The 25478-nt window shown below is 44.8% G+C and overlaps 1 protein-coding gene across 1 annotated transcript; it reads right to left on the bottom strand.

Annotated features, from left to right (window-relative positions):
* LOC119160820 (protein obstructor-E) lies at positions 1–24938 on the bottom strand. Its single transcript, XM_037413068.2, has 4 exons — positions 24781–24938; positions 11954–12527; positions 11798–11903; positions 1–882 (listed from the first exon to the last, which is right to left on the bottom strand). Exons 1-4 carry the CDS (start codon positions 24821–24823, stop codon positions 700–702), a joined length of 906 nt encoding a protein of 301 aa, XP_037268965.1. The 5' UTR covers positions 24824–24938; the 3' UTR covers positions 1–699.
* Between the last annotated feature and the right edge of the window lie 540 nt (positions 24939–25478).

Raw genomic sequence — 25478 nt, forward strand, 5'->3', positions numbered from 1 at the left:
TGTCGTACAGAGAAACTTTATTTGATGTTCATGTGCTTCACACGTCAAACACTAACAAGCAGTTTGCAACACTCGTATGTACACAGTGAAAATAATATCAAATTGGAACTTTCCTTAGGTGTCGGCGTTAGGCAAGCATTACCCCAACAGTACAATGCTTCTAAAAAAGACTTGAAAAAATGTACGACAGTCAAGCTTAAACAAGTGGTCACTGTAGTGCTTTAAACAGTGTGCCAGTTCAAACATAGCATGGGATGCTACAATATTGTGCTGAACCGACCAGCTTCGTTTTTGATGCCTTCTTGTCAAGAAGTGGGGTGCTACATTCGGAAGCAGAGCTTCAATCTTGACGCTTTTTGTTCCCGTTCGTGGAGGTTAGATGTGCTGAATTATCTAACTTCCAAGGTGCAATATTACTGCCTCCAATTGTGTTGCCGTATGAAATCTGGCGAGTTGGCGCAGCATCAAGGTGAAACTTCCTTATGTAGTTCCTGCATGAGAGCAAGTGAATCTGGAAAGGTCAGGTGGCAGTACAGTTTTTATTCTCAGTGATAGGGTGGTCAGCAAAGCCATCCAATCCAAGCAGACTGGCTTGCGCCATGATGGGAATGTTATCAGGCAAGACTAGAAGGTACCAATTTAAGGTCTAGCGTGCCAGTGCAATTTGGGAAGCATGAATGTGGTTCTGAGTGGGGCGCATTACTTCCCATTAGAAGCCGGCACGGCCTGCCTGAATGAGGCTGGCCTGCGCACGACTCCCTGCGCCCGGTTCTGCCCAGCATCAGTGTAGTCGTCGTCCTGGTCGGGGACGGGAGACGCTTGAGCCAGGGCAGGTACCGACTGAGGCGGTGGGCTGAATCGTCGCTGGCCGCTTGGAGCAGACTGTGGCAGACAAAGCATGTTGAGAAGTCAAGCATGCATATTAAGCCAAGCATTCTTCAAGACCATGTAATGGTAGATTAAATGTCGCGTTATCAGCAGGTGCGCATCAGTCTTGTACAAACCATTTTAGTAATAGTATGTGTTGAATAAAAAGGGTTTTAGTACCTGTCTCTTGTGAGAATTTGAACCCAGGGCTCCAGTGTTGCGTTAGTCGGCACACTTTCTCGCCACCAAGCCAGTAGCTTATGGAAGATAATGCTATGGGCGACCATTGGCCTTCCGATGACCCGATAAATCTTCTGACCACATGCCGTATCAGGTGACTTGCTGATTAACTGACTCATATGTGATTATGGTACCGGTGCTCACGACACTGGCAGAGCGCTAAAGCACTAACACGTCAAATCAGGGGTTTTAAAACATGGAGGAAGCACAGGATTGGAACTCTTAGCCACAGAAAATATTATACCACGAGGACAGTATTGCATATACTTTGTTAGAGCTGGAACTATTTAAATTGTTTCAGTATACATGGAGAAAGGGGTAATCTTTAGTTCTTATATTACATGCGGTATAGGAATAGTAAAAAGGAAAATGAAGTAAATCTCAGAAAAGTTACACTGTGAATGATGCAGCGTTCGTTTCCTTGTGTAGTTAAAAATCACGCGCCTAAAGGGGAACTGACAAGAGATTTTTCGTTTATCGTTTTTTTTTTCGTCAAATGATAGGCCAAGCCTCCGAGAGCGTAGCAAATGTACCGGTAAGCGTGAGTGTGCCCTGAAATTACTGCATGCTTTTAAGAGATAGTTTAGGTCGCTACTGTACCCTGACGGGACGACATAGTATGAGCAGCACCACTAGGTGGTATTGTATGTGCACGCGCAACTTTTCGTGACTCATTTACGTCCGCGTGTCGCTTCTTCGATCGTCTGCTTCATCTGCGCGCCGTATATGCAGCTACTGCCACGGCGCGGGGGGGGGGGGGGGGGCACAATGTTGGCATGGCATCACTTTTATTGCGCAGGTTCTTCGTCGACAATCTGAAGCCGGTCAAAAACTGCATGTTGCGTGTGTACGCGTTCGGAGTGAAGAGCAGCGAACTGAGTAAACTCCGCTTGGTTGGCGTGCAGTCTCCCCCTCGGCCGCGGCACACTAAGTCGACGTATAGCTTGTCTCATCGCCGGATCGGACGCGAATCGGTGGACGTTGCACCAACTGTCCGCCGATTCATTGGCGGAAGACTTCACCGGACAATATAACGGCACGCTGACGACAAATTCGAAATCAAACAATTCATCTGGCCTCTGATAAGCGTGTATCTTGTATTCATGTGTACGTACACTATTCCAGACTCCGCCATCTCGCTTCACAGGTACGCCGGATGACATGACCGCACGACTGTACACGGCGAGAGCAGACGATTGAGAATGCGACGCGCCAGCTGCTTTTTTTGTGTGTTTTGCTGCTTGACGTCAGCGAAACTAGCCAGACCACTGCGTGAAGTCGACAGGTTTGGTTCTATACCCTGACGCCAAGTTAGCGCCAAAGTCGGTAGGAAGGCTGCGAGAAAATTGCCTTTAATATGAAACCTAAATATATTATCAGAATTCGCTGAGTGTCACACTTGCTCGGAACCATATCTGTATGCAGGAAATTTGTATGGCCGAGTACACTCGGCTCAGAATAAAGATGTTGCTACCCTATTAATGCAGCTACCTTACCGTAAGACCTTAGGAAGTGCAAAGCACGGGAAATCCAGCGATTAGTGACAATCACATGCTTGCCTCTAGAATTAAAGTGCGGGCACCAAGGAATTCTATGCTTGCCTAGGCGGTGGCGCTGTCTGTTGCGTGGCGCGGTTATCGGCAAAATGTTTCAGAAGCGTTTTCTCCAATTTCAGGTATTTCTAGGCTCTTTCTGCAGCCTATTTCGAGCTCGTTAGCTACTTTGACAGTGGTTATAACCATTGTTAGCCATCCGACTATAAGACGTTAGGTGGACGATACGACAGGACCACAAAGTGCTACGCTCTTGAAAAAAAAAAGCCATTGGTGTGGACGAAATCACAACCTCAATAACCATGCAGCGCTGCTTGCTACGGTTGGACTTCATCTCCACCCACTTGCTTGTTGCTTTTCGCGTAACCAAGGAAGTTTTTGCCCATGCACCCATGTGGTTGAATGCGGAAGATTGCATTTGCCGGATGGCACCAGGTAGTGTGCAGCATAGAGCGGGACGCATGCCATTAAAACGGCACATGCTGCCGAAAGGCGTTATACCTGACAAAATGTTAAATTTCCATCAGGCCAGTCGACACACACCCGTGCTAAGTCGAAGGCGCGCACCGCGGGTCGCATGCAGTTGGTGGCATGCTATGAAATGTCGCGGTTCGCAGCGACAGTGATCAGGTGGTTGCGGTTGAAGCAAGTGTTCGTCTCCTCCTCTACTGATTGTGGGTTTCGCCGTATAGGCTGGGGAATTCCCGCGGCCGCCTGCTAAAAAAGGAGTGGCCGGGGTGTGTTCAGGAACTCGAGAAAACCATTCATAAGTAAGAAAACTCAACTTGTGCTAATATTCGTGCACTGAAAATATTCCAACGAATATTTCAATATTTGAATTCGTTTCGATTCGCATTTCTAAAATTGTAAATTTCTAGGTATGCCCAATGAACGAATAGGCGTATATTAGTCCGCATAGAACTTTCTGTAAAGATGTTATGAAGAAGTGACATACCGCGAGTACAGCTCTCCAAAAAAAAATTTTAATTGCCGCGATGCCCCACTTCGAGGCTGAATGAACGAATTACCATCACATTGATCCATCATTTTTTTTAAAGTTACATAGCTTGTTATACTGACTTATATGCTCTAAGAGTAGTTTTTGCTGCAGTAATCATAACTCAGCACACACACACACGCGCACACACACACACGCACGCACGCATGCACACACACACACACACACACACACACACACACAGCACAGAGAGAGAGAGAACACTGACGGCGAACGTGACAACGACAGTTGCCTTGCTAGGGTGTTCGTCTGCGAGGACAAGAAAAGCTGAAAGAGAAACGATGGGAAGCCTACGGAAGCAGGCGGATTATCTAAGTATTGTCACGAGAGGTAAATAAGAGGGGCCGCCAGAGCAAGCGATCATTTAAACGAAGAAAGGATGAAGAATTGCCGCCTCCTCCCAACACAGACAAGAAGAACTACATATGAACAACTCCTTCTTTTGGCCACAATACAAGGCCCGAAGGGCCCGCCCCCCTCTACCTTTTTTCATGCAGAACAATATATATATATATATATATATATATATATATATATATATATATATATATATATATATATATATATATATATATATATATATAGGTAGGCATGGTGGTTGAGTGGCCGTAGCGTTGCATATAGTCCAGTAGATCCTTCGTGAGCGGTCACAACGTGGTCTATTTCGACGTTTCGGCCTAGAGTCTGGCCTTCATCAGGATTAAAGATACAGTTTGTTGGTACTCAGCTTTATACAATCTCAAATCAGAGAGCAAGGAAAGAGGAAAAAAGACAGAAAAGAAAAAAAGAAAAAAGGAAAAAAAAGAAAAAGAAAAGAAAAAGAAGAGAAAAGAGAAGAAGAAGAGAAAAATAATATACGGTGGACTCCCCTCGGGCGCCCCCCTTCCACTCTTCCCTCCACTTCCCCCTCCACTTTTCCCTCCACTTCCCCCTTCATCTCTCTCCCCCTTCTCCCATCACCTTTCTGATGTCAGCGGTCTGTGTATGTTTCCTTTCACTAACGCATTCCTCCCGGCCAGACGGCGCTTCCTGGCACTAGCGGTTCGGTGTGGGGCAAAAAAGAGCTTTTTTAGGTAGTTCTAAGCCTTTAACTACTCGGAGTCCCGTAAACAATTCGTCGTAGAAGGAGGGGTGCTGCGTATTGTGGCAGAGGCTGGTAAGTGGGCATTTTAGGAAGTTCTAAGCTTTTAACTACTCGGCGCCCTGTCAACATTTCGTCGTAAAAAGAGGGGTGCCCCGTATTGCGGTAGAGGCTGGTAAGCGGGCGCAATGCGAATTCCTTGCCCGCTTCTGTATTACGCGTGTAGTGGGGGCCTCCCGGCTGTGCACAGGGCTGCTGTTGGGCATGTCATGCATGGCACAATTGATTGGGTAGTAAAATAAAGCAGAAAACAGACGACAGCTGCACTTAGAACAGAAGTGCAGCTGTGAGCATCGAACGCGTTATTCGAAGGTCGTAGGTTTGATTCCTGCTCACGGCTGGTTATTTTTTCATCCACTTTTCTTTCTTTTTATTTACATTCCATTGGTTCTAATAACTTCCCCTGTACATTCCTTGGCAATACTGTCTGTTAGATCTCAGTAATATTGTGTTAAAACACGGGAAAATGAGCCCTTAGGTATACACTTCTTTCCCTTAATTCATTGAACGAGGGTCTCGTACTGGCAGACTTGGTGTGTTTAGGTTGTATAAGAGAGACAATTAATCAGCTGCCAGCTCATAATAGGTTCACGTGCTACGTGACGCCAAACATGCGCATAAGAGTGTTTTCACACTTGCCGTTTGGCTTATAGATGGCGCTGATGGTCACTCCTACTTCTCAATTCACATATAAACCCAAAAAAGTGGATGGAGGGAAGGCCGCTGTGGTAGCTCAGAGGTTAGAGCATCGAACGCGTTATTCGAAGGTCGTAGGTTCGATTCCTGCCCACGGCTGGTTATTTTTTCATCCACTATTTTTTCATCCACTTTTCTTTCTTCTCATTTACATTCCATTGGTTCTAATAACTTCCCCTGTACATTCCTTGGCATTACTGTCTGTTAGATCTCATTAATATTGTGTTAAAACACGGAAAAACGAGCCCTTAGGTATACACTTCTTTCCCTTATATATATATATATATATATATATATATATATATATATATATATATATATATATATATATATATATATATATATGTGTGTGTGTGTGTGTGTGTGTGTATAATATCAGGTACACTTCCCCCGGGCGCCCCCCTTCCACTCTTCCTTCCACTTCCCCCTCCATCTCTCCCCCTTTTCTCCCCTTCACCTTTCTGTTGTCAGTCTACCTGATATTCTTTTTTTTCTTTCTTTTTTCTTTTCCTTTCCTTCTTTTTTCTTCTTTCTTGTCTTTTTTCCTTCTTCCCCTCTGATTTGAGATTGTATTAAGCTGAGCACAGACAAACTGTACCTTCAGTCCTGATGAAGGCCACACTCTAGGCCGAAACGTCGAAATAAACCACGTTGTGACCGCCCACGGAGGATCTACTTAACTCTCTCTCTCTCTCTCTTTATATATATATATATATATATATATATATATATATATATATATATATATATATATATATATATATATATATATATATATATATACAGTAGCACACCAAATAAATGAATACAAAGAGCAGCTCAAAAAGATACACGAGATCATAATAATACTATTATTATAATATTATCATAATGAATATAATATCAAGATAACACGCGGTGGGTGACGTGCATAGCATCGATTGCGTTTATATTCACACTCTAGATTGATTTATTTTATTTAAAGACTACTAAAGGCCCGAAACGGGGCCCAAGCAGAGTCAATCTACAAAGAAATGCATGTTAAACAACACGAAATGTGTAAAAATGTTTGAAAATGTCAATAATACATAATGAGCAAACAATAACACTAATAGAAAACAAAAACAAACAACAAAAAAGGAAGGCACCACCATACAATTGCTAAGATGGAACAATGCAAAATGTAGCCACCAAAAGCAGCCAAAAACAAAAAGTAGACACCAAAATATAGTCAAACGTGAAATGTTCGAATATTTCAAGATAAAGTCGCAATAGTAAGAGCGCATGATATGTAGATACTCACATACACATGAAAAAAAAGAAATAATCCTGTCACACATCACACATACAGAAAATCGTCCTGTATGTGTGTATTCACGAATCTAAAAATAAATAAATTCAATTATTCCCTTCCTGTTGTGGTTTTCACGTGCGGTTTTAGGTGCAGTTTTTAAAATAGTCATATACGGGTCGTGTAAGAAATACGATAAAGGAGTCAAAAGACTTTTTATCTTTTTTTCTTAGAGCGCTGGAAAAAAGCACAAGAGCTTTCTTGTCAGGAAACTCGAATTTAATGCTTCCTGACAAGAAAGCGTGAAATGTAAAGTTTCGGTATGGTATCAGAATGTTGCCTGAAAAACTTCAATTCTTTCGAATGAGTTTTAAAGACTGTACTTCGTTTCCTGACGCATGTAATGCATGCGTTAGTTCCGTTGAGCTACTCCATGTAAAAGACTCTAAATCACTTTCCTCGCAATGGCAAGGCATTTCACTGGAGAGGTGCTTCGAACGATGGGAAGTCTAAATGAACATAGCTATTCATTTCATCGGTTTACAGTTTTTGAACACAGACTTTGCGCTTTACGCACGTCAACATTAAACAATAAAAATATTTCAAAATTTCAAGAAGCTGAAACGCATCTTCTCTCTTCCCCCCTCTCTCTGTCTTTCACTTAGGTGCGTTTAAGTTGTATACAAGGGACTATTAGTCAGCTGCCAGCTCGTAATAAGTTCACGGGTTACTTGAAGCCTAAACAGAATCACAAAAGAGTGTGCCACACTCGCCGCCATGGCTACTGGTGGCGCTGCCTCACAATACCATGTTTAATTCACATGTTTACCCGATAAAGTGGGTTGGAGGATAGCCGCAAAGGTAGCTCAGTTGGTCGAGCATTGAACGCGCTATTCGAAGGTCGCAGGTTCGGTTCCTGCACATGACAAGTTATCTTTTCTCCCAGTTTTCTTTCTTCTCGTTTACACTAAAATTCGGTGTTGTAAATTCCCCTATACTGTCCTTGGTAATATTGCCTGTCAGATGTCATCATAGCGAACCCTTGAGTATACACTTCTCTCTCTCTCTTTCTCTCTCTCTCTCTATATATGTATATATATATATTTATATATATATATGACGCTACGATGAACTGGAGACGTGGCCTAGCTCATACCCATCGTGTTTATTCCGTTCTGCACTTCTTCCTTCTCTACTTCTCCTAACCATCCCTGCCTTCTTACGTCACAGGATTCACCCTCCCCCCGAAAGATGGCACCGGTTACAAGCTACAACAAATTGCAGAGAATAAACAAAATAATGGCCAAATTCACAGTTTCACGTCCCGACAGAGTTTCACAATCTCACTAAATCTTCAAGACCGAGGGAGCTGTCCGGCGATTTTTATGACGGCTCTGGTGGACGAGCTTGACTGTTGCGTTCCGGACAGAGTGGGCTACACATGAACACTGACAATACTGCTTGAACTGTTCTGGGGACTGAGCAAGGTTGGAACGCATTGTTGCATCGGCAGCTCGGATGTCGTCGAGGTTGTATTTTTCGTCGTGAATGGTGCAATCCCGGTGCTTCTTGCATTCGTGCTTTTTGACAGACTTTGACGAAGTGCCTGAGTGTTTGCGGTGTCCAAGCAGTGCTTTTGCGTCTTTCTCGCTGCTTTTTGTGGTGGTGCAGTCGGTGTAATAGCAGGTGCAGGGAGTGTTTCTGGTGACTTTTCTTTGTGCGAAAGTGCCTGACATCTTGAATTGGCCTTGGGTTTAGAGATCTTATTTTCCGATGTTATTTTATTGGTGAGTGCGCTTCCGTTGAATTTTGCGTTCGTCGATGCCCTCGTTGCAGTCTCTCTCGTTGTAGCATGAGTTTATGAACTTGGCTTTGCTTGCTTTCCTGGAGCTCTTCAAGAGATGGCTGTAGTGGCAAGCCTTCCGGAATAGGACATTCATTTACTTTGAGGTTTGACGCGTCCTGTAGACAGCTGATGCATGGTGAACAGGTTTCTTGCTTATCGGGCATGGTTGGTGGTGCACCATCATTGCTAGCCTGCTCTTCAGAGGCTTCTGTGACGTGGTTGATTACGGACGTTTCTGAAACTGTGTACGACGTTTGATGTATGATTTGCTTCTGAATTGGCTCGATTCTTGGATTGGTGACCAATGCATGAGGGTACCACATGTGACGTCGCATCACCAGGTTGAAAATGCAAATTTTGGCATGTCTGCAGTGCCGTGAAAATGAACTCTTGCGACAAAAAACATTCAGAGCTGACAGATAGTTCATCAGGGGCTTCTTCGCAGCTCACTATGAGTGGTTCTTGCGCCTGGTAGCATGCGACGTTCGATGCGTCTGAGCCTTCTGTGTTTCGAGTTTCTTGTGGCTGCGCACTGGACGGCAACACCGCAACAGGGGTAGTTCGGTAAGGTTTGAGTTGTGAATGGCCCTCTTTCTGTGCAAATAACGATGCGAGCTGTTCTGGCGCATGAATCTGGGTGGTAAGTCCAGGGCTTAGCGTAGCATCGTCCGAGCTCCGCAGCTCTATCCCGACCATTGTGAGCGTGCTAGATGTGAGATGGACATTGTGAGTTACGAAAGAGCCAAGCGATGGAAAACCAGAAGGCACGCCAAGTCTGCGAGATGGGGAGTAAGCTGCTCCAATGCGTGAAAACTGATTTTCACTCTTCGAGTCATCTTGGCGTTGTTTGGTATTTTCCCGATGTGTCAGCTGGTCTACCATGAACAAGGCGTCTTTATAATACGAATAGTGACCGTTAGGAGCCTTTGAAGAGCTGCGTCGCAGCAAACAAGACGGTGGACCATGTACGCTAGACGAAACATGAAAGGCATCAGAAGGGTGAGCGACGTCTCGTGTCGTATGTTGGTGCCACGACTTTGAAAATACCGACTTTCGTGAAGAGAAACCTGGTGGAATGCCACGTTTCTTGAGAAATAAGCGTGGACTGTGACGGCCGAGTGTGGTTGTATGCAGGTAGTCGGTAATGAGAAAGTCCTTGCCGTAGTCGTTAAAACGGGCAATCATCTCTTCCCTGATCTTTTGTCATGATTCGTCGTTTTCGAATATGTGTGTCAGGTAAAACTTGAATGCCTCATCGGAGATGTAGTCAGTGAAGTTGGTGATCATTTTCTGTTCCGACCATGATGCAGCGGTTGCGTGGTGCTCGAACAGGTCGAACCAGTCCTGTACAGGTCCATCGTCCGCTGCTCCGGTGTACTGGGGGATGGGAAGGTCATCTGATGGTGCTGTCATAATGATGGTCTTGGTGTAGTGTTGGGATGTACTTTCATGGTCCACGTTCGGTCACTGCGTCTTGCTGAGACGTTCGGAGATGGTGGCTGGTTGATGAAGTGGCCGCCAGGTCTTCATCCTGTCGACTCGTGTGACGCTATGATGATGGGAGACGTGGCTTGGCTCATACCCCGTGTTTATTCCGTTCTGCACTTCTTCCTTTTCTACTTCTTCTAACCATCCCTGCCTTCTTACGTCATATATATATATATATATATATATATATATATATATATATATATATATATATATATATATATATATATATATATATATATATATACAAGAAAGAGTCCTGGTATACCGTCCTGGTAAACGAGTCCTGGTATACCTAAGGACTCCTTTTTTCGTGTTTTGACACAATATTAATGAGATCTAACGGACAATATTGCCAAGGATTGTATAGGAGACGTTATTAGAACCAACGCAATGTCAATAAGAAGAAAGAAAATTTGGTGAAAAAATAACTTGCCGTGAGCAGCAATATATAGGTGAACACACCATATATATATATATATATATATATATATATATATATATATATATATATACATACATATATATATATATATATGTGGTGTGTGTGTGTGCGTGTGTGTGTGTGCAGGCTTGACTGGACGAACGTACAAAAAATCATCACAGCATATCCACGGTGTGAATGATCATGAGGGGGACGAAGCGTTCATCTGTCCTTCTGCTCTGCTGAGAACACCGGAGGGATCGACTGTCCTACCTAGACCTTAAGGAGCTTCACTCCTAGAACCCTCATTGCTACGTTACGTCCATGGTCGGGCCTTGGTCAGGGTCCGGCTATTCCTGACGACGGTCGAGGCCCGGGCGAAACGTAATAACTCATGAATGTCTTCGTTTGTTCATCCGCTCAAGCCAATTTTTATTAATCACTGGATCCACAAGAGACACTCGGCCGCTATATGTAACATGCGAGCCCCCTCCAAAAAAATTTTTGGCTGCCCCTCCCCCCTGTCATAGACATGAGCGTGGCCGGTTGGTGATGGGAATTTGCATCGTAATAGCGGCCTTAATTGTCATCATGGACCACCATTGTACCGCATCTGGCATAGGTCAATCGTGCGGCGTGGCTCGAAGCATGTTCAGGGCAGCTGCGTTTCAGATTTCGCGTCGAATGAAGTCGTAAAGATGACACGGTCATAGTAGCTGCCGTCACGTACCTCTTGCTGCTACTGCCACTCTCTACAAACTTAAATCATGACCCAATTACCCCTCACTACAAAAGATGACGCTGATCTGAACACCTTGTCACGACTCACTGCAAGGAAATGATCGCACGCAAGCCTTGGCCCGAGAAGTTACCGGCCGGGTGGAGTCACGTATAAATTCGGCTATTCGAGATGCTGTAGCATTTCATCTAATATTCAAACACCCAAAGGCACGGTACCATATAAATATCCGCGAACTAAATGCTGTGGAAGGCCGTTTTGCGCAGCTGTGAATTTCGGGACCTAGTAAGCTTACTAAGCGGGCTCATGACGTAGCAGTGGCCATTAAAACCATGAAATACGACCTCCGAGAACAATATTTGAACCATTGACTACAGTTTCTTCTCTTTAAGAAAGACAGAACTTTTACTGGTTTGTTATCTCTTGCTGTTTAGTCTTGTAAGTGTGGTCCTATGTTCTCGTTCACCACATGAGTGTTTGAACTAGCTCAATGGTATTTCCACGACGGAGAGTACCTGCTGTTGTGGTCTGGGGGCGGCTTGCTGCGGTTGTCGAGGCCTCTGCTGCTGCTGAGGTCGCTCCTCAGCCTCCTCAGGTGGTGGCGTGGTCGGTGGAAGTTCACTGCGTGCAATTACGTTAGTACTGATCACCACAAGCAGACAAAGACTCACCATCCGGGGATGTTGTCAGCTAGTTCACAGCGCAGCCCGGTCGGGTTGAAGGCAAGCCCCGCTGGGCAGCGCTGCAGGCGCGGATAGCCACCCACGCAGAGCCAGTAGCGGACGCAACTCTTCTCAATGGGGATGTGACCATTGGGGCTGTCTTTGCAGATTGGGTGCTTCTGGCAATCAGGCACGTTGTCCGGCCAGTCGCAAGCGTGCATTACGTCGTTGTAAAGCAAAGAGAAGGGGCACTGCTGAATGGTGGCCGTTCCGTTCCAGCACTGCCAGTACCGAGTACAGCTGGTCTGGTGGGCAAACACGCCGTACTGCCAGTGGCAGTTCTCGCTGCTCTGTGGGCTCTGGCCCATCACGCGTCCGTCGTCGTCGGGGCAGCCCACTCGGTGTGGGTAGTCGCAGTTGTTGAGCAGGCCCCGGTTCTTGCCTGAGAAGGCCAAGCCGTTGGGACACAGCTGCAGAGTGGGCACTCCATCTTCGCACTCGTAGTAGTAGTCACAATACTGCTCGTGTTCGAACAGCCCGTTGTCTTTCCGGCACACGTTCTGGTCTTTGCGCTGGCACCAAACTGCGTACAAAAAACGCCGAGTTAGCCATGTCCTGACAGTAATAGACGCATAGCTTGCAACATCACAGAGTTCATATTCTCGAAAATAGCGCTATAAGGTTTCATGAGAAAAAATTTCTCGCTTTTCCCGGGGAATAAAGCAGCGTAGCATTCGCGGTATGGGTTCGATTCTAGTCGCAAGCGGCCCATTTAGGCGCAGTTGAAATGCAAAAATCTCCGTGTACTTTAATGTATACATGGCTGGGTTTTCAGATGTGCAATATAAACTTTTTTGTAAAACGCTGATGTGCAGCCAGGCCCGGTCGTCTTCGCACTCAAACTAGATGTCTAGGAGGAAATATTTTGCCCCAGTTAAAGTGATAATAAAATGGCCACTTAACAGACACTCATGACCATTTATGGCATACCAACTTTTTAGAAAGCACAATATAAAATATTCACAATCAAATTTTTATAGCGATGTTTGAGCCCTGCTGGACCTGAATAATGCTTGTAACCCCAATTCTATTGCATCTGACCATGTTCATCGCCAAGTACACGTGGCCTCAGCCCCTTTGGTGCGTCAAAGGGAAACTTCTCATGGCGCAGACGACGTAATCCTAATAAAGGCCGCATTTTGCCATGGGAAGCGGCACCTCAGGAAAAGAGACATCGCTACTTCAGTCGTGGCTCAGGGAGGCGGCTGTCTGCACGCCACAGGTATCAAGGCGGCGTTTAGGTGGCTAAGCATTCACACACTCTTCGTAAAAACGTGGTCTTCTATATCCGATTGTACTTCTTTAGCTGATGAGAAAACGTTCTGTGGAATTCTCCCATAAAGTTTCCACTTAAAAAAATGCTTGAGCCGGACTCTTCAAGTAGAAGCAGGTGGTATTCACGGAGATATTTCACTGACAGGGTCATCTCGTATCCACTCAGAGAGTTGAAGTTCCGACGACTTCTAGGGTTTCATTTGTGTACGAGGAATGATATGTGCTGCATCGAATGAAGCTGCCCAACGACGTCGTGATTATTTGTCTAACGGGATGAAAATTATGACATTGGTGGTCATTTCTTATCCCTCTAATAGAGAGCGTTTTGGTCAATGTACTTTGGCGGTGCCTCGTGAATTGTCACTGCTGTTCATCGTTGAAAATTTCTTTAGCTCAAGTAAATTATTATTATTCGGTGAAGGGTAGCTTTACGCTCTAAAATGCTACAAAAAGATGGGATACTGTTATTAGATGTGGTGTTTCTACTGGTAAACTTGGTATCTGGTTGTATGACTAACAATGGAAACTATATTCTTGCTCACAAGCGAGGCACACGACAAATCTACAGCGTCCACCACAAACTATTCGTAGAGCAAGACACCATAAACCTGCGTAGGGTTGAAACGGGGATATTTTTCTACTGACCAATATTAAATACACTTTTTTAACCCTGTAAAGGCGCGCCTGTCGTTGGCCTGACTGCTCATCATTGTTTTATAACATTCATGGGGATGCCTCAACAAACCACCACATTGAAGTACCTTTACAAATAGGTTTATTCTATCCCAGAATTTGGAGCTATGAGGGGTAAATCTCATAAGCTCTGATGCAGAGGTGCAGCTAGCACTTTTGTACCATGTCAGCCAGGCAGTAGTGTCCAGTGGAGCCCTGGCCTTGGGGCTTCACCCATCGAGATCTTGACCCCTGGCTCAAAGATCTTATAAATGAAGTTACTAATCTTTTTCTATGCATTCTCTATGCATGCCATGGGGTAATTTACTAAATACTTCCTTTATCTTGTCAAGTGTACAATAGTTTACTAATTACAAATATAGCAGAGATAAGATTTCAGTAGTAATTCCCAACAAAAAGAGATTTTGTTCCACATTGACTCTATGGCCACGATTAGCGCTGGCTAACAGCCCGAGGGTTACATAAAGAAGAAAGACCCGACGAATGTAGAAGGGAACGACAGCCACCGTAGCTGAGTTGTTAGAGCATCGCAATCGTAACACCCCACTGGCGGAGTTGTTTTCCATATGTTTTATTTACCTCACTTTAATTCAATTCTATTCAAAGCTATAAGTAACACAACCTATGCTCTTCTTGGATCCTACGATTCAGAAAAAAAGAAACAAAGAAAAATGGGCCCGTGTCCTTCTCTAGGGCATTAAGAGAAGTAGACTTCACTCCGTTGGAGAATAAATCTTCAAAAGATCGCAGCGTAGTTCTACGATTCTATTGAAAACATCAAACATTAACGAAGACAACGACGAGTCATAGGCACGGGAACTCGTAGGCCATTTCATGGATGATGGGTGAATATGATTTATATTCCTGTCGCAGTGAACATCCTAGTGTCGTCAAATTCAGACGACATTCGGCGCAACGAATGCTATTTGATTCATCGTGGTGTGAGATGAAATTTTAAGCGCGGAAGCATTCATACGCTGACTCGACGATGAACTTTTGTGTCCGCCAGTTGTTTTCTCACGTTAGACGAATCTCTACAAATAAATGAACTCGCAAAACAAACTAAATGTTCTTGGCGATGCTAGGTTCTGAACCTACAGCCTCACGTGCAGACGCCGAGAGTTGAACCCAGATATCTTTACACCCACGCTCTCAAAATGTAAACACAACAAGATGTACCGCCGTGGGACAAAACGCATGCGTAAAGACAGCACCTTTTCTGGAGGTTTTGCTGAATTGAATCGTGATTTCGGAGTGAAAACTCTCTTTAGGACATTTAAAGCCGACATGGAGCGTTGTAATCATCAGGAAAATTCCGACTTTGCGAAAATGTTAAAAGCGCGCTCGCGAAATACGCTCTCTGTATGGTCGTTGCGGACAATGACAAACGTTATAAAGACGCCGTGCCAGTGCCGCGACATGGCATGGCAACTTTCTAGGGAAGGCGACGCAGACACAATTGCGCGATAGTGAACTCAATACAGCATTGTAAGACGAGCAGGTGATTAGGAACAAACCTATCACTTAGACGACTTCCATTAGACACAGCTTTTTAACTCTTGAAACTGCAAATTTGAAACAATGAGAACGTGTGGTGGAGGGAATACTGTTTTTCGCGCTAAATGTGTAGAATCAGTTGCCTGCACGCAACTGCTGCAATGACAGGATGCTATATATAGCGGGCACGACATTTGCATCCAGCACAAGTAACGTAGGAAAAGGGCTGTATGTAAGGAAATATGTGTGACGCGTGCACGGCAATGACAACAGATGCACACACGAGGCTTCTCCGAGCGTGCTTTCAAGCGAGAAGCGTTTCTATAATAGCTCCATTTTCCTATAGCAGAGAAGTGATCAGCCAAGCTGTTTCCGATACACTTCAAGCCCTTAACGAGCGCAGCCGTGTGGTTGCTCTTTCGTTACGAACAGCTGAACAACTGCCCCTAAAGCAACGCGCCCCGTGTACATGTTTCTGGCGTCCTCGTTGTACGCTGGACGAACCAATGTTTGTTTTGTTCTTCTTTGTGAGTGTATGTTCATTTTTTTCCTTGTTTTTCTCCAAAGTAGCGGCCAGCGAGTTCCTCGTAAGAAACTGCATGCCGTATAACATCGCGCCGCTTCAGATTGCAGTGCTGCTGGCAGTACTTACTTAAGTGGTCGACGCCAGCTCCCCAGCATCCTTCCAAGCTGAAAGGTACGCACCCAGGAAGCTGCTCGCGCCACAATTAGGTATTCTAGCTCCCTGCTGCGCGGCAGGAACGCTTCCCTTGCAACGTGGGTGATATTTTCACCGAATGACCATTGCAAAACGCCGAGAAGACGCGTGTGCTCGCGTCAAGAAAATTGTCGTCGAAGAAGACACATTGCCCGCTTATCGAACGCTAAAACGACATAGTTAACATAACCAAGTCTAGTCTAGTCGCGGCATCTAGGCTCTGCCCAGACAGAAGCTGCCTCCGAGCAGAGTGCGTCGGGGAGCGGGAGCGATGGCGCCTACTATTATTTACATACATGGAACAGGTCTGAATAAATTAAGGCAATAGCAGCTCTCTCCTAACGATTAGATCTCGCATACGATGAAACAGTGGTTTAAGTGAATGCGGCTACTCCAGAGAGCAAAGGTTTTTTATTGTGTCTTTCGTTACAACGGAAATTAAGTGCTGACAGCTCACTCACTACGTATACGGGCCGTCTATAAATCTCTATCAAGACATTGCGCGGGCCAGCGCCCGCAATGTCTTTCTTTTTCGCAGTTCCTTCTCGAAAGATGCAGTCTCGCGCGGACTTTCTTTAACCGCCGAGAAATATCACCAAAAAAGCCTGATCCTTCTCCCCCCCCCCTCACCCACAGAATTTCAATGTGTCGTTTTCGAATGCCCTTTACAACTAAAGAGAGCGCCCTTGCAGAATAATATAACCTTTCTATAATTGAGCTTGTTTGATCGACCAATCAAGCGCAACATAAAATACGCCCTCACAATCGCCACATGATGGCAAACCAAAGGTCCTTCGATTCATTCAGTTTCGGTTAACCACGTATGTTTTGTGTCATATTTGGTTCTGTAGTTGCGCGAAACACATCTGTATATAATGAATCGGTGGTTTGCGTAGCTAACTTTTTTAATTTGCTGTTCCTGTTGTGGTTCACGTGGTCTGTGTTTCTTTAAAAATGCGTAAGTGTCGCTGAAAAAACTTCAAAATGATTCTACTTTGTGAAAGTGGATGACTGAGCGAAGCTCTTGAGCACATGGCACGGAATTTTCTACCACATCTGATCACACACCCTGCCACATCATCAGATACGTTGAAAGCGTCTTTTGAATTCAGCCCGTGTGTTTCTTTAAAGTTTTCTCACGAGTAGCAGGCGTCTTTTTGCTGCGACAGGCTTTGTCTCAGTTGAGACGCGCGCTTGGCGTTTCTGCCCCATCACGATGGGTGTTTGGCTTCTGTGCATTCCATTATTCATTTCTGTAGAAAATCAAAGGTGAGCAATGCGCTTTTCTCCATTCACGTGGTGACGTTATTGTTTGCCATCCTTTGGTTTGCTCCTTTATTCACAGTGCACGAGAATAGTGGCGCTTGCCTGATATCAGTGGCAGATACGTGCAATACGAGTTTTGACTCACAAACAAATGAGCAAATTTCCTAACTCCATCCATGTTTGCTGTGGTAAGCACTCGCCAGTAAGGGTTACTATTTTCACACAAAAGCATCGATCTTTAGTAAATAAGTGGCGCGGTGGCCAAATCTATGGGGTGGGAGCGTTATTAGACGTATTCATTCGTGCCCACCAGGCGCATGCGCTGCTAACACCACTAGTCCAGACTATAGCCAGACGGTTGCGATCACCAATGGTATGTTATGTTACAATATGCGGCGCTAGTGTCAGGGTGAGATGCAATACGGATTTCAGCAGCACTTAGATCTTCGAATATGTTCTTTTGTCACTATTGACAATACCGATCCTCGCACACGCCATGCGAGAGAAACGCCACGAAAAACACGAATAATAAGGAGCGCCATCTTGGAACGCGCAAAAAGAGGACAGTATGCTGGCGGCCTTGTGTACGCGCATTGAAGAAACCACATTCCGCCGCCAACTTGATTCTTCGTAAGATTGGTCTCATCCACAGCAAGCTCGCCGAGGATATTGATTAAGCGCGCACACACACGCTTGCTTTCTCTTTCTTGCCCTGATTTGGCACAACTCGTGAGTGTTGTAGAGAACAAAAATTGCATGTTCGGGCTTAGTCGAGATGACACATTGAATGAGGATGAAAAGTGCTTTTAGTTGCAGATCAGCCAATAAAACTGTTAGTGAAAACATGACTCATGTGCGCGTGATGCGCATATATTTCTTTTTTATTAATATAGCTGGTGTTTTCCAGGAACGATCGCCGTGCAGGTAAGTTTCTGTTGCCCAGCAGCGAGATCTGGTTTTAGCGACTTGGGCATTTTCGAGAGGTTGGTCGCAAAAAATAAGAACAAGTATTGTAGCAGAAACAAAAGCTATGAAATCGAATCACTCGATACGTCTTTTGAGCCAGGTGTCGGCGATTGACAACACTTCTCGAGCCTTGTGTTGATGTGCGCGCATGCAGCCTTGCGCTTATATTCGCGCAATCTGCTTGTGCGGAAAACGATTCTTAACAGGACCATGGAGTATGATATGGGGTCGTCAGGACTGCTCTTGCTATGCAAATTGAGATTTTCGTGCAGTTGACACAGCAGGAAAACACGTATTTTGCTTTGAGGTGAAAACATAGCCTGAAAAATTTATAGAGATACTATAGGCCCGCCCGAAGTTTTATTGAAGGTGTACTTTGGCTTCGCTATACCGACATTCCCTACTTTAGGCAGCTATACGGTGAAAGTGACATTCTTTAAACCACGTAGAAAATTTGCACAACTTCCTTCTCAATTTGTAAAGTATATTTGGGTGATATATACTTGTCTTAGGTTTTTTTCGTTTTTTTTTCACTTGACTTTCACTTCACTATCACGTGGCAAGTGGCATGTCACACTAAGCCTTGATGAGACAAATATTTCTTTAGAGTTCTGGCGTACAAGCGACAATTTGTGCATAGATACGCTGTGTTTGAAGAGAGTGCCTGAATTTTTACTTAATTCACTTTTCTTGAAAGAGGCCATCTGCCGGAATGCCATTCTTCCGTCGCGGTAGAAGGTGACATTTTTAACGACCTTTTTCATGACCTCATTGGTCTATAGATAGTGTATATATAATTTTTCAGTACTGCTTTGTTACTGTAGACATTCGTTTCGAAATCACGAGAATGATTTCAGTCTAATTTGCTCGCACGCCCTGCGGCTGCTTTCTCATGTTCCCGGACAAAGGTCGAGTCAAACGCGGCTGTTTCGTAAGACCGCTCTAAAAATAAGCGTACTGTCATACACGTCTAATTCCAAAATATTTAGAGTGTTAAAGGCCCAAGCTGCAATCATGCTCACAGAGCTCCACAAGTACGATGCTTTGTGAGGAATGATTGTGCACTATACTACCCTCCTCCCTTCCGGCTTATTTCACTGTGACACCCCAGTTCGCACCTCAGTGTAGTGTCTGCACTTGCGCTAATGAAGGTGCGAACTAGATGTCTCCTAGAGAAATATCAGAACCCAATATTCAGGCAGTGACTTAACCATAAACTCCGGGATGCTATGCGTGCCAAAGTGGTGGTACACCGTATGCTTCATAGCGGGATGAAATCCCGATGACTGTTGAGACTTTTGAACCCACTAAAGCTGGCGCACCCGTCGACATGTGACAGCCTTGGCTGTCGGGAACCCGTGTCACGTCACAGACGCTAAGTGAGGGCTGAATTTCATATCTTGTTATACATTCATTTCACCTTCCATGGGGCTTCGTTGTGGTTTTGCTACAATGTTTAAGTGAGTGCAAATACACTGGAGGGTACACTTCAAACGTCTTCCCCGTATCGTGTCAAGATAAAGGTAGTTCGCTTGGCAGACAGACACGAGACGCTGTTGACATCAGTTCGGACAATATCGAACACTAGAGCTACTCGCACGCAAATGGATGTCTGTCGGTCACTTTTAGATACTTACGAATGATTTTGCTAAAACGCTTGCTATGGGGCCACCTTTTTAGAAGAGGTTTTCTGAGAGAAACAATCACGACAGACATGCTCTGAACAGAAATAAGAAAATAATAATAGGGCGACACATTATTGCGATGCGGCGTGTCTACTCAATCGCAGGATGCCGAAAATTGGAATTTCGCCAGCGCATGCACCGTGAACTCATGTAGTGGCTTATGTAAGGATGTTCCGCGTAAATTTAGTCGTGTATGAACAACGTTCTCTGAAGGTTAACTGCTTTAAACTATATTAAAAAGCTCTTTGCGTAAATATTACGCTTGTATATTAATTGAACACGTAGGCTAAACACACAGAACTGAGAAATTGGTCAAGTTTTGAACAACTTGCAAGTTTTGTTGCCTTTGTTGCACACGTCGTCCGTAATTTCTTTTATAGTATTTCTGATTTGTGGCTGCAAAAACTAAAAATAATGAAGAATTGATATAGTGGCTGCATTATTATCCGACCGTCAAAAGGGGAGAAATGGCATTCTGTAGATAGCATACCGAGGAAGATATTATTAAAGCGCGCATAGACTGAATCGAAGCGCGAAGGAGCTAAAAAAAGAGGCGATGTAAGCACTTCTCCGTAGGCAGGGACGCCCAGTTTATTTCTTCCAGAGCATCGTGCCTCGACAGCACAGGCGCCTCTGTCTCCCGGTAAACATACAGGTACGAATCTTGGGGCTGTGCACCGCAGACGCTTCCTCATATGCTGGACATTCGGGAAGCTTTTGTGGCCAGCCGAGGAGCGACGCGGTCGTTGCAGAATGGGGTCAAGAACGTGCGTTCAACCGCTCTCTTTTCTCGGCTGCCAAAACCGGGTCGTGGTCGCACAGCGCTAACCATGAATGAAGATTCAGATGTGACAAGTGGCGAAACGGCGCGTGGCCACAACGTGTATTGCCAGACCTCCATGGCTGCGCTGTTCCCTCACTTTGAGCCCGAGGCAACGAATATAGGGCAAAAAACCTTCATTTTAGAAGGTTTTTACTCACTCTTTAACTGGTATTTCGAGGTTTAAGACTACAATAATTATTTTGGCTCTGAAATAAATTTAAGTTCAAAAGTTAGCTATGATCGTCGATGACACGCTCTGCATGGTATAATATTTACTTTTCACAATTATACAAAATAACAAGCGTAGATTGTATAACGTCCTGAAACCACGATAAGATAATGAAAGATGCCGCAGTGGAGTTTTCCGGAAATATCGGCCATCTGGTCTACATTAACCTGCAACTAAATCTAAGCAAACGAGCCTCCAGCATTTCGCCTCCATTTAAATGCGGTCACCGTGGTTGGAATACGATCCCGCGACCTTCGAGTCAGCACCGAGCACCATATACTACAGTGGCGGATATTACGTTTTACAAAGAGGCGCTGTTATTATCTACAAGAGCCACCCATTTGTCAAAGTTGACGACGTCTCTGGTTTGGTGTCAGTGACCACATGTGTGCACTGAGAAACAGGTACATGTAGCCTATGTCAAAGAACCCAATGGTAGTTATGTTACGTAATAATAATAATAATAATAATAATAATAATAATAATAATAATAATAATAATAATAATAATAATAATAATAATAATAATAATAATAATAATAATAATAATAATAATAATAATAATAATAATAATAATAATAATAATAATAAAGCCAAAGCGGAGGCTGCAGTGGGGTTCCAGCGAAAATGTGTCAGAGAGGGGATCGAAAAGCACCATCGGCAACCTAAGATGAACCGTCTATTTGAGTCGAGCTTCATCTGGGGATGATGTACACATATAAAGAAGTTGTGCAAATCATGACATGTTCAGATGACGAAAGGTCACTGAGGGCGCTCACAGCATGGATAACAGATTTGGTGCCAAAAATACAACCACAGATACATCAATAATAAGACCTGCGCCACGCATCCTTTCTGTTGTGGTGGTTTTGGCGCCAAATGTATTACTGTTACAATTTCACATGCACAACAGCAAATACAACTAAGGAGCCCAATGTTACTCAAGTTATGTGGGAGCGCATCAGCCTTTTTGCTACGCCGTGTTTTGTATTCGATAATTTTTCCCTGTTTCATACTCAGTTATTTATTTCAGTTGATCCTTAGTATCCGGTGAATGGCTTACAAGAGGTCTAATGCGAGAGTTTAAGATTAGTTCTAGCGATGGGCCAGACACTGCGACGTGGCTGCCTGAAGATCAAATCCTTTGACAGCCGAGATTTCAAAAACTATTCACAGTTTCAAATGCAGATGTAGTCGTTCTTCCAGATTTCGTGCTAATTGGTGGAGTCAGTTCTTTTTTTTTGAGGTACATAAAGGACGGCCGCACCATACAGCGACTTTTTTTCAATATCCGTCCAATAGAGCCGCAAAGCTATTGCTAGGCCTAACCTAGAACGTTGTAATATCTTTGGTTCAATGAGCAGAAGATTATTCTCAACCAACTGAGATAATAAATCAATAAAACACACAAAAAATCTACCAAGACAATTGTGAGATCAACCGGATCACACAAGGTTAATGTGTTTCTGAACAGTAGAGAGAACCGCGAAAAAAAAAAAAGAGCAGCGCTAGGAAAACCTGTTAGTGGCCAAATGTGTCGTGATACGAATGTTCAGTAGAGCGGCAAAGGAACGAGTATTATGAAAACACGTACGTCTGCATGTTTTTGCGCTGTTTGTGCGATACCTTTGTTGCACGTACACACAAAAAACATTGTCTCAAGCAGCCATCTACTCCGTTGAAATGCTTGTAATGCATCAGACACATGACGCTGAATATCTTCTTAAGCGTGAAGCTTGTTTACATCACTGTTATAACCGAATAGACTGACTGAAATCAAACAGCCAGAACAAACGAGTTATTTTCAAAATGTTAACTACGTGCTCATGGGATAACAAGTCTTACAAATAAATTCCCTATTTTGTCAGCGCCACTGGCGAGTACAACGACGGTACGCTTCGGCAAGTGGAACATCTACCAGTGAGTGCCGAAAAAAACTAGCTGTAAGGAGACTTACGCGAAACATTGCATCTTTTTTATAGCGTGTAAAGGTGCTCCAAAATGACCCTATGATTTATGTTTCTACTGAATGACGATTACTGTCACCCACTGCGTTCGAATCCATGCCTTTCCACAGAAAAAAATTGCTTCCACAATTGACGGAGTGGTGAGCTTTTTCCGTCGTGTATATGCGGGCAGGACGCAATCTTCGGCTTAAACTGTCTCTGAAAGATGAAAGATGTATAAGTTGATAGGCATAACGCAGAGATGGGCAATCAATTGGAACGTTTTTCATTCCAGCAGACCTCATTCTGCTGGACCATGTAAACAAACCATAATGCCAGCTGAGGTACGCTCCACCACCAACAAAAACACGAAGGGAACTGTGAGAAATGAAATTACTAACCCTACAGGCTGCATAGAAGAAGCCGCTAAACGTCCTATTTCATACCTGTAGAATCAGAACACTGGATGGCACCAAGAGTTCTGTAACTGGTTTGTAGCGGGTGGTTTGTTGGCATTTGGTAATAAGACATTGCACAGTGTGTGTTGTGAAATGCGAGTAAAAGGACTGCAAGGAACGTTTTTATCTAACGCTTTCCGTAAGTTCTACTTATACAACGGTTATCGCCTCAAGAGAAAATGTTATCAGCTGCGCAGTTATGAACACGAATGCACAAGCAAACGAAACTGCTAAAAGGATAGGTTTTCGCATAAATTGACGGATGGGAGAAGCAGCCATCTCACAAATGTGCACATGGAGGGCGAGACCGGTTTTTGAACGCAGCACATTACACGTGGTGGGCAAAAACGGCTCAAAAGAAGTTCCGTTAGCGCTGAGGGACCTGGTTTCTCGAAGAAGCAGCGGCAGGAATGCAGCGCACGTCTGATGCGGCTACGCCCGTAACCAGTTTGACTGGCCAAGGGGCCGTTTTCCTTCTTCGGAGTGGGTCGCCGCGACCGAGGAAGCGCCTTTAGAAGCTGGGACATTCGTGTGCCGCCGGCGGAAAACAAGGTCTGCGCTACAGTTGCGTAACTGGAATGCGCGAAAGTAGAGCGCTCTCGTTCGCACCTAAACTGAAATGGACCTTCGAGACGCTCTTCCTTTCAAAGGTCCGCCATGCGCGTCCATGCGCGCATTTGCGAGGACATTCGGGGAGTGCGTCTCATCGAAACCGCGTGAAAAGCGAAACTATTCCATGGAGGCACAAGTTGTGCGTAAGAAAAAAAGTGCAGCGTCGGTAGGAGATAAATGAGGTCGTTCTAATGTGCCGATTAAGAAATCGCTGTCACGTGGCCTACCCAGCAATTGGCCTGCGGCTTTCGCTAGCAAAGTTGTTGCTGCCAAAATGCATGCGTTCGTACAGTAGCGATAACTGAGTATGTGACGCGTCCAGTACGCATGGCTGCACTATAATTCTTAAATGCGCGCGGGTCAAAGAAACCCCTATCAAAGAAAACGTTTCGGCAACGTAGGAGCCTTGTTCGTGAACAGGGCTCCCATGTGGAGGCCGGAACGTTAGACTTGGTGTCTGTCGATGTTGTCGTCACTATTGAGGTTGCAAAAAATGAATTTAAAAAAATTAAGAATGACATCCTTGTTTTGACGTGTGTGCTTTCGAAAGGCCGCCGCCGGCTACGTGCGCCGCCAAGAGAGCTCGCTAGTGAAATGTGGGTCGCTCACCGGTGCCGACGAGGAGCAGCAACAGGAGCAGCGGCGATCCCATGTTCGCGGCCCCACCGAGTGAAATAATCTCGCTCTTCACAGGCCCAGACTTTCCTTTTGAGCCGGCGCCATGTTACGTCCGGTGCGCTCATTGGCTGTCGAGAAGAACGCGCATGCGCTCTGCTTGCCGTCCCATCCTCTCCTCGACCCCGGTCGGCTCTTTCGTTTTCTTGCTTACTGATGGCCGGGATTTTCACGTACGTGCAGTGACGCTCTTTCGGTAAGGAAATATGCTTTCCTCTCGTGTGGCACAAGCTCTCCTAATAGAACCAGCCCACCACAATGAGCAAAAATACCACTGCTCTAAGGACGGCTCTCGACGGTCGACGCACTCAATTTATGTGCCACGAGTAACGCCTGTTTGCGACTGCCACGTTGCTCGGGAGCTGATGGCATAATTCCAAACATAGGCAATGCTATATTTCATGGCTACCATACCGGATCGAGTCCTATACAATCTGAGTGCGCTAATTTAGACTTTGCATTCCCACTGAGCTGTTTGTGGTAACAAAATAATCGGACACAATATTCCTTGCTTGCTTGCGCACGTACACTATATCATTCATCGAAATAACACTCAGCGCTCTTAATAGACTATTGTAGATCAAGGCCTAATTTGAGGAAATTTTTGTTATCATAAGCAGCTTGATTGCTTC

The sequence above is a fragment of the Rhipicephalus microplus genome, chromosome X, assembly GCF_043290135.1.
Source record: "Rhipicephalus microplus isolate Deutch F79 chromosome X, USDA_Rmic, whole genome shotgun sequence".
Taxonomy (NCBI): domain Eukaryota; kingdom Metazoa; phylum Arthropoda; class Arachnida; order Ixodida; family Ixodidae; genus Rhipicephalus; species Rhipicephalus microplus.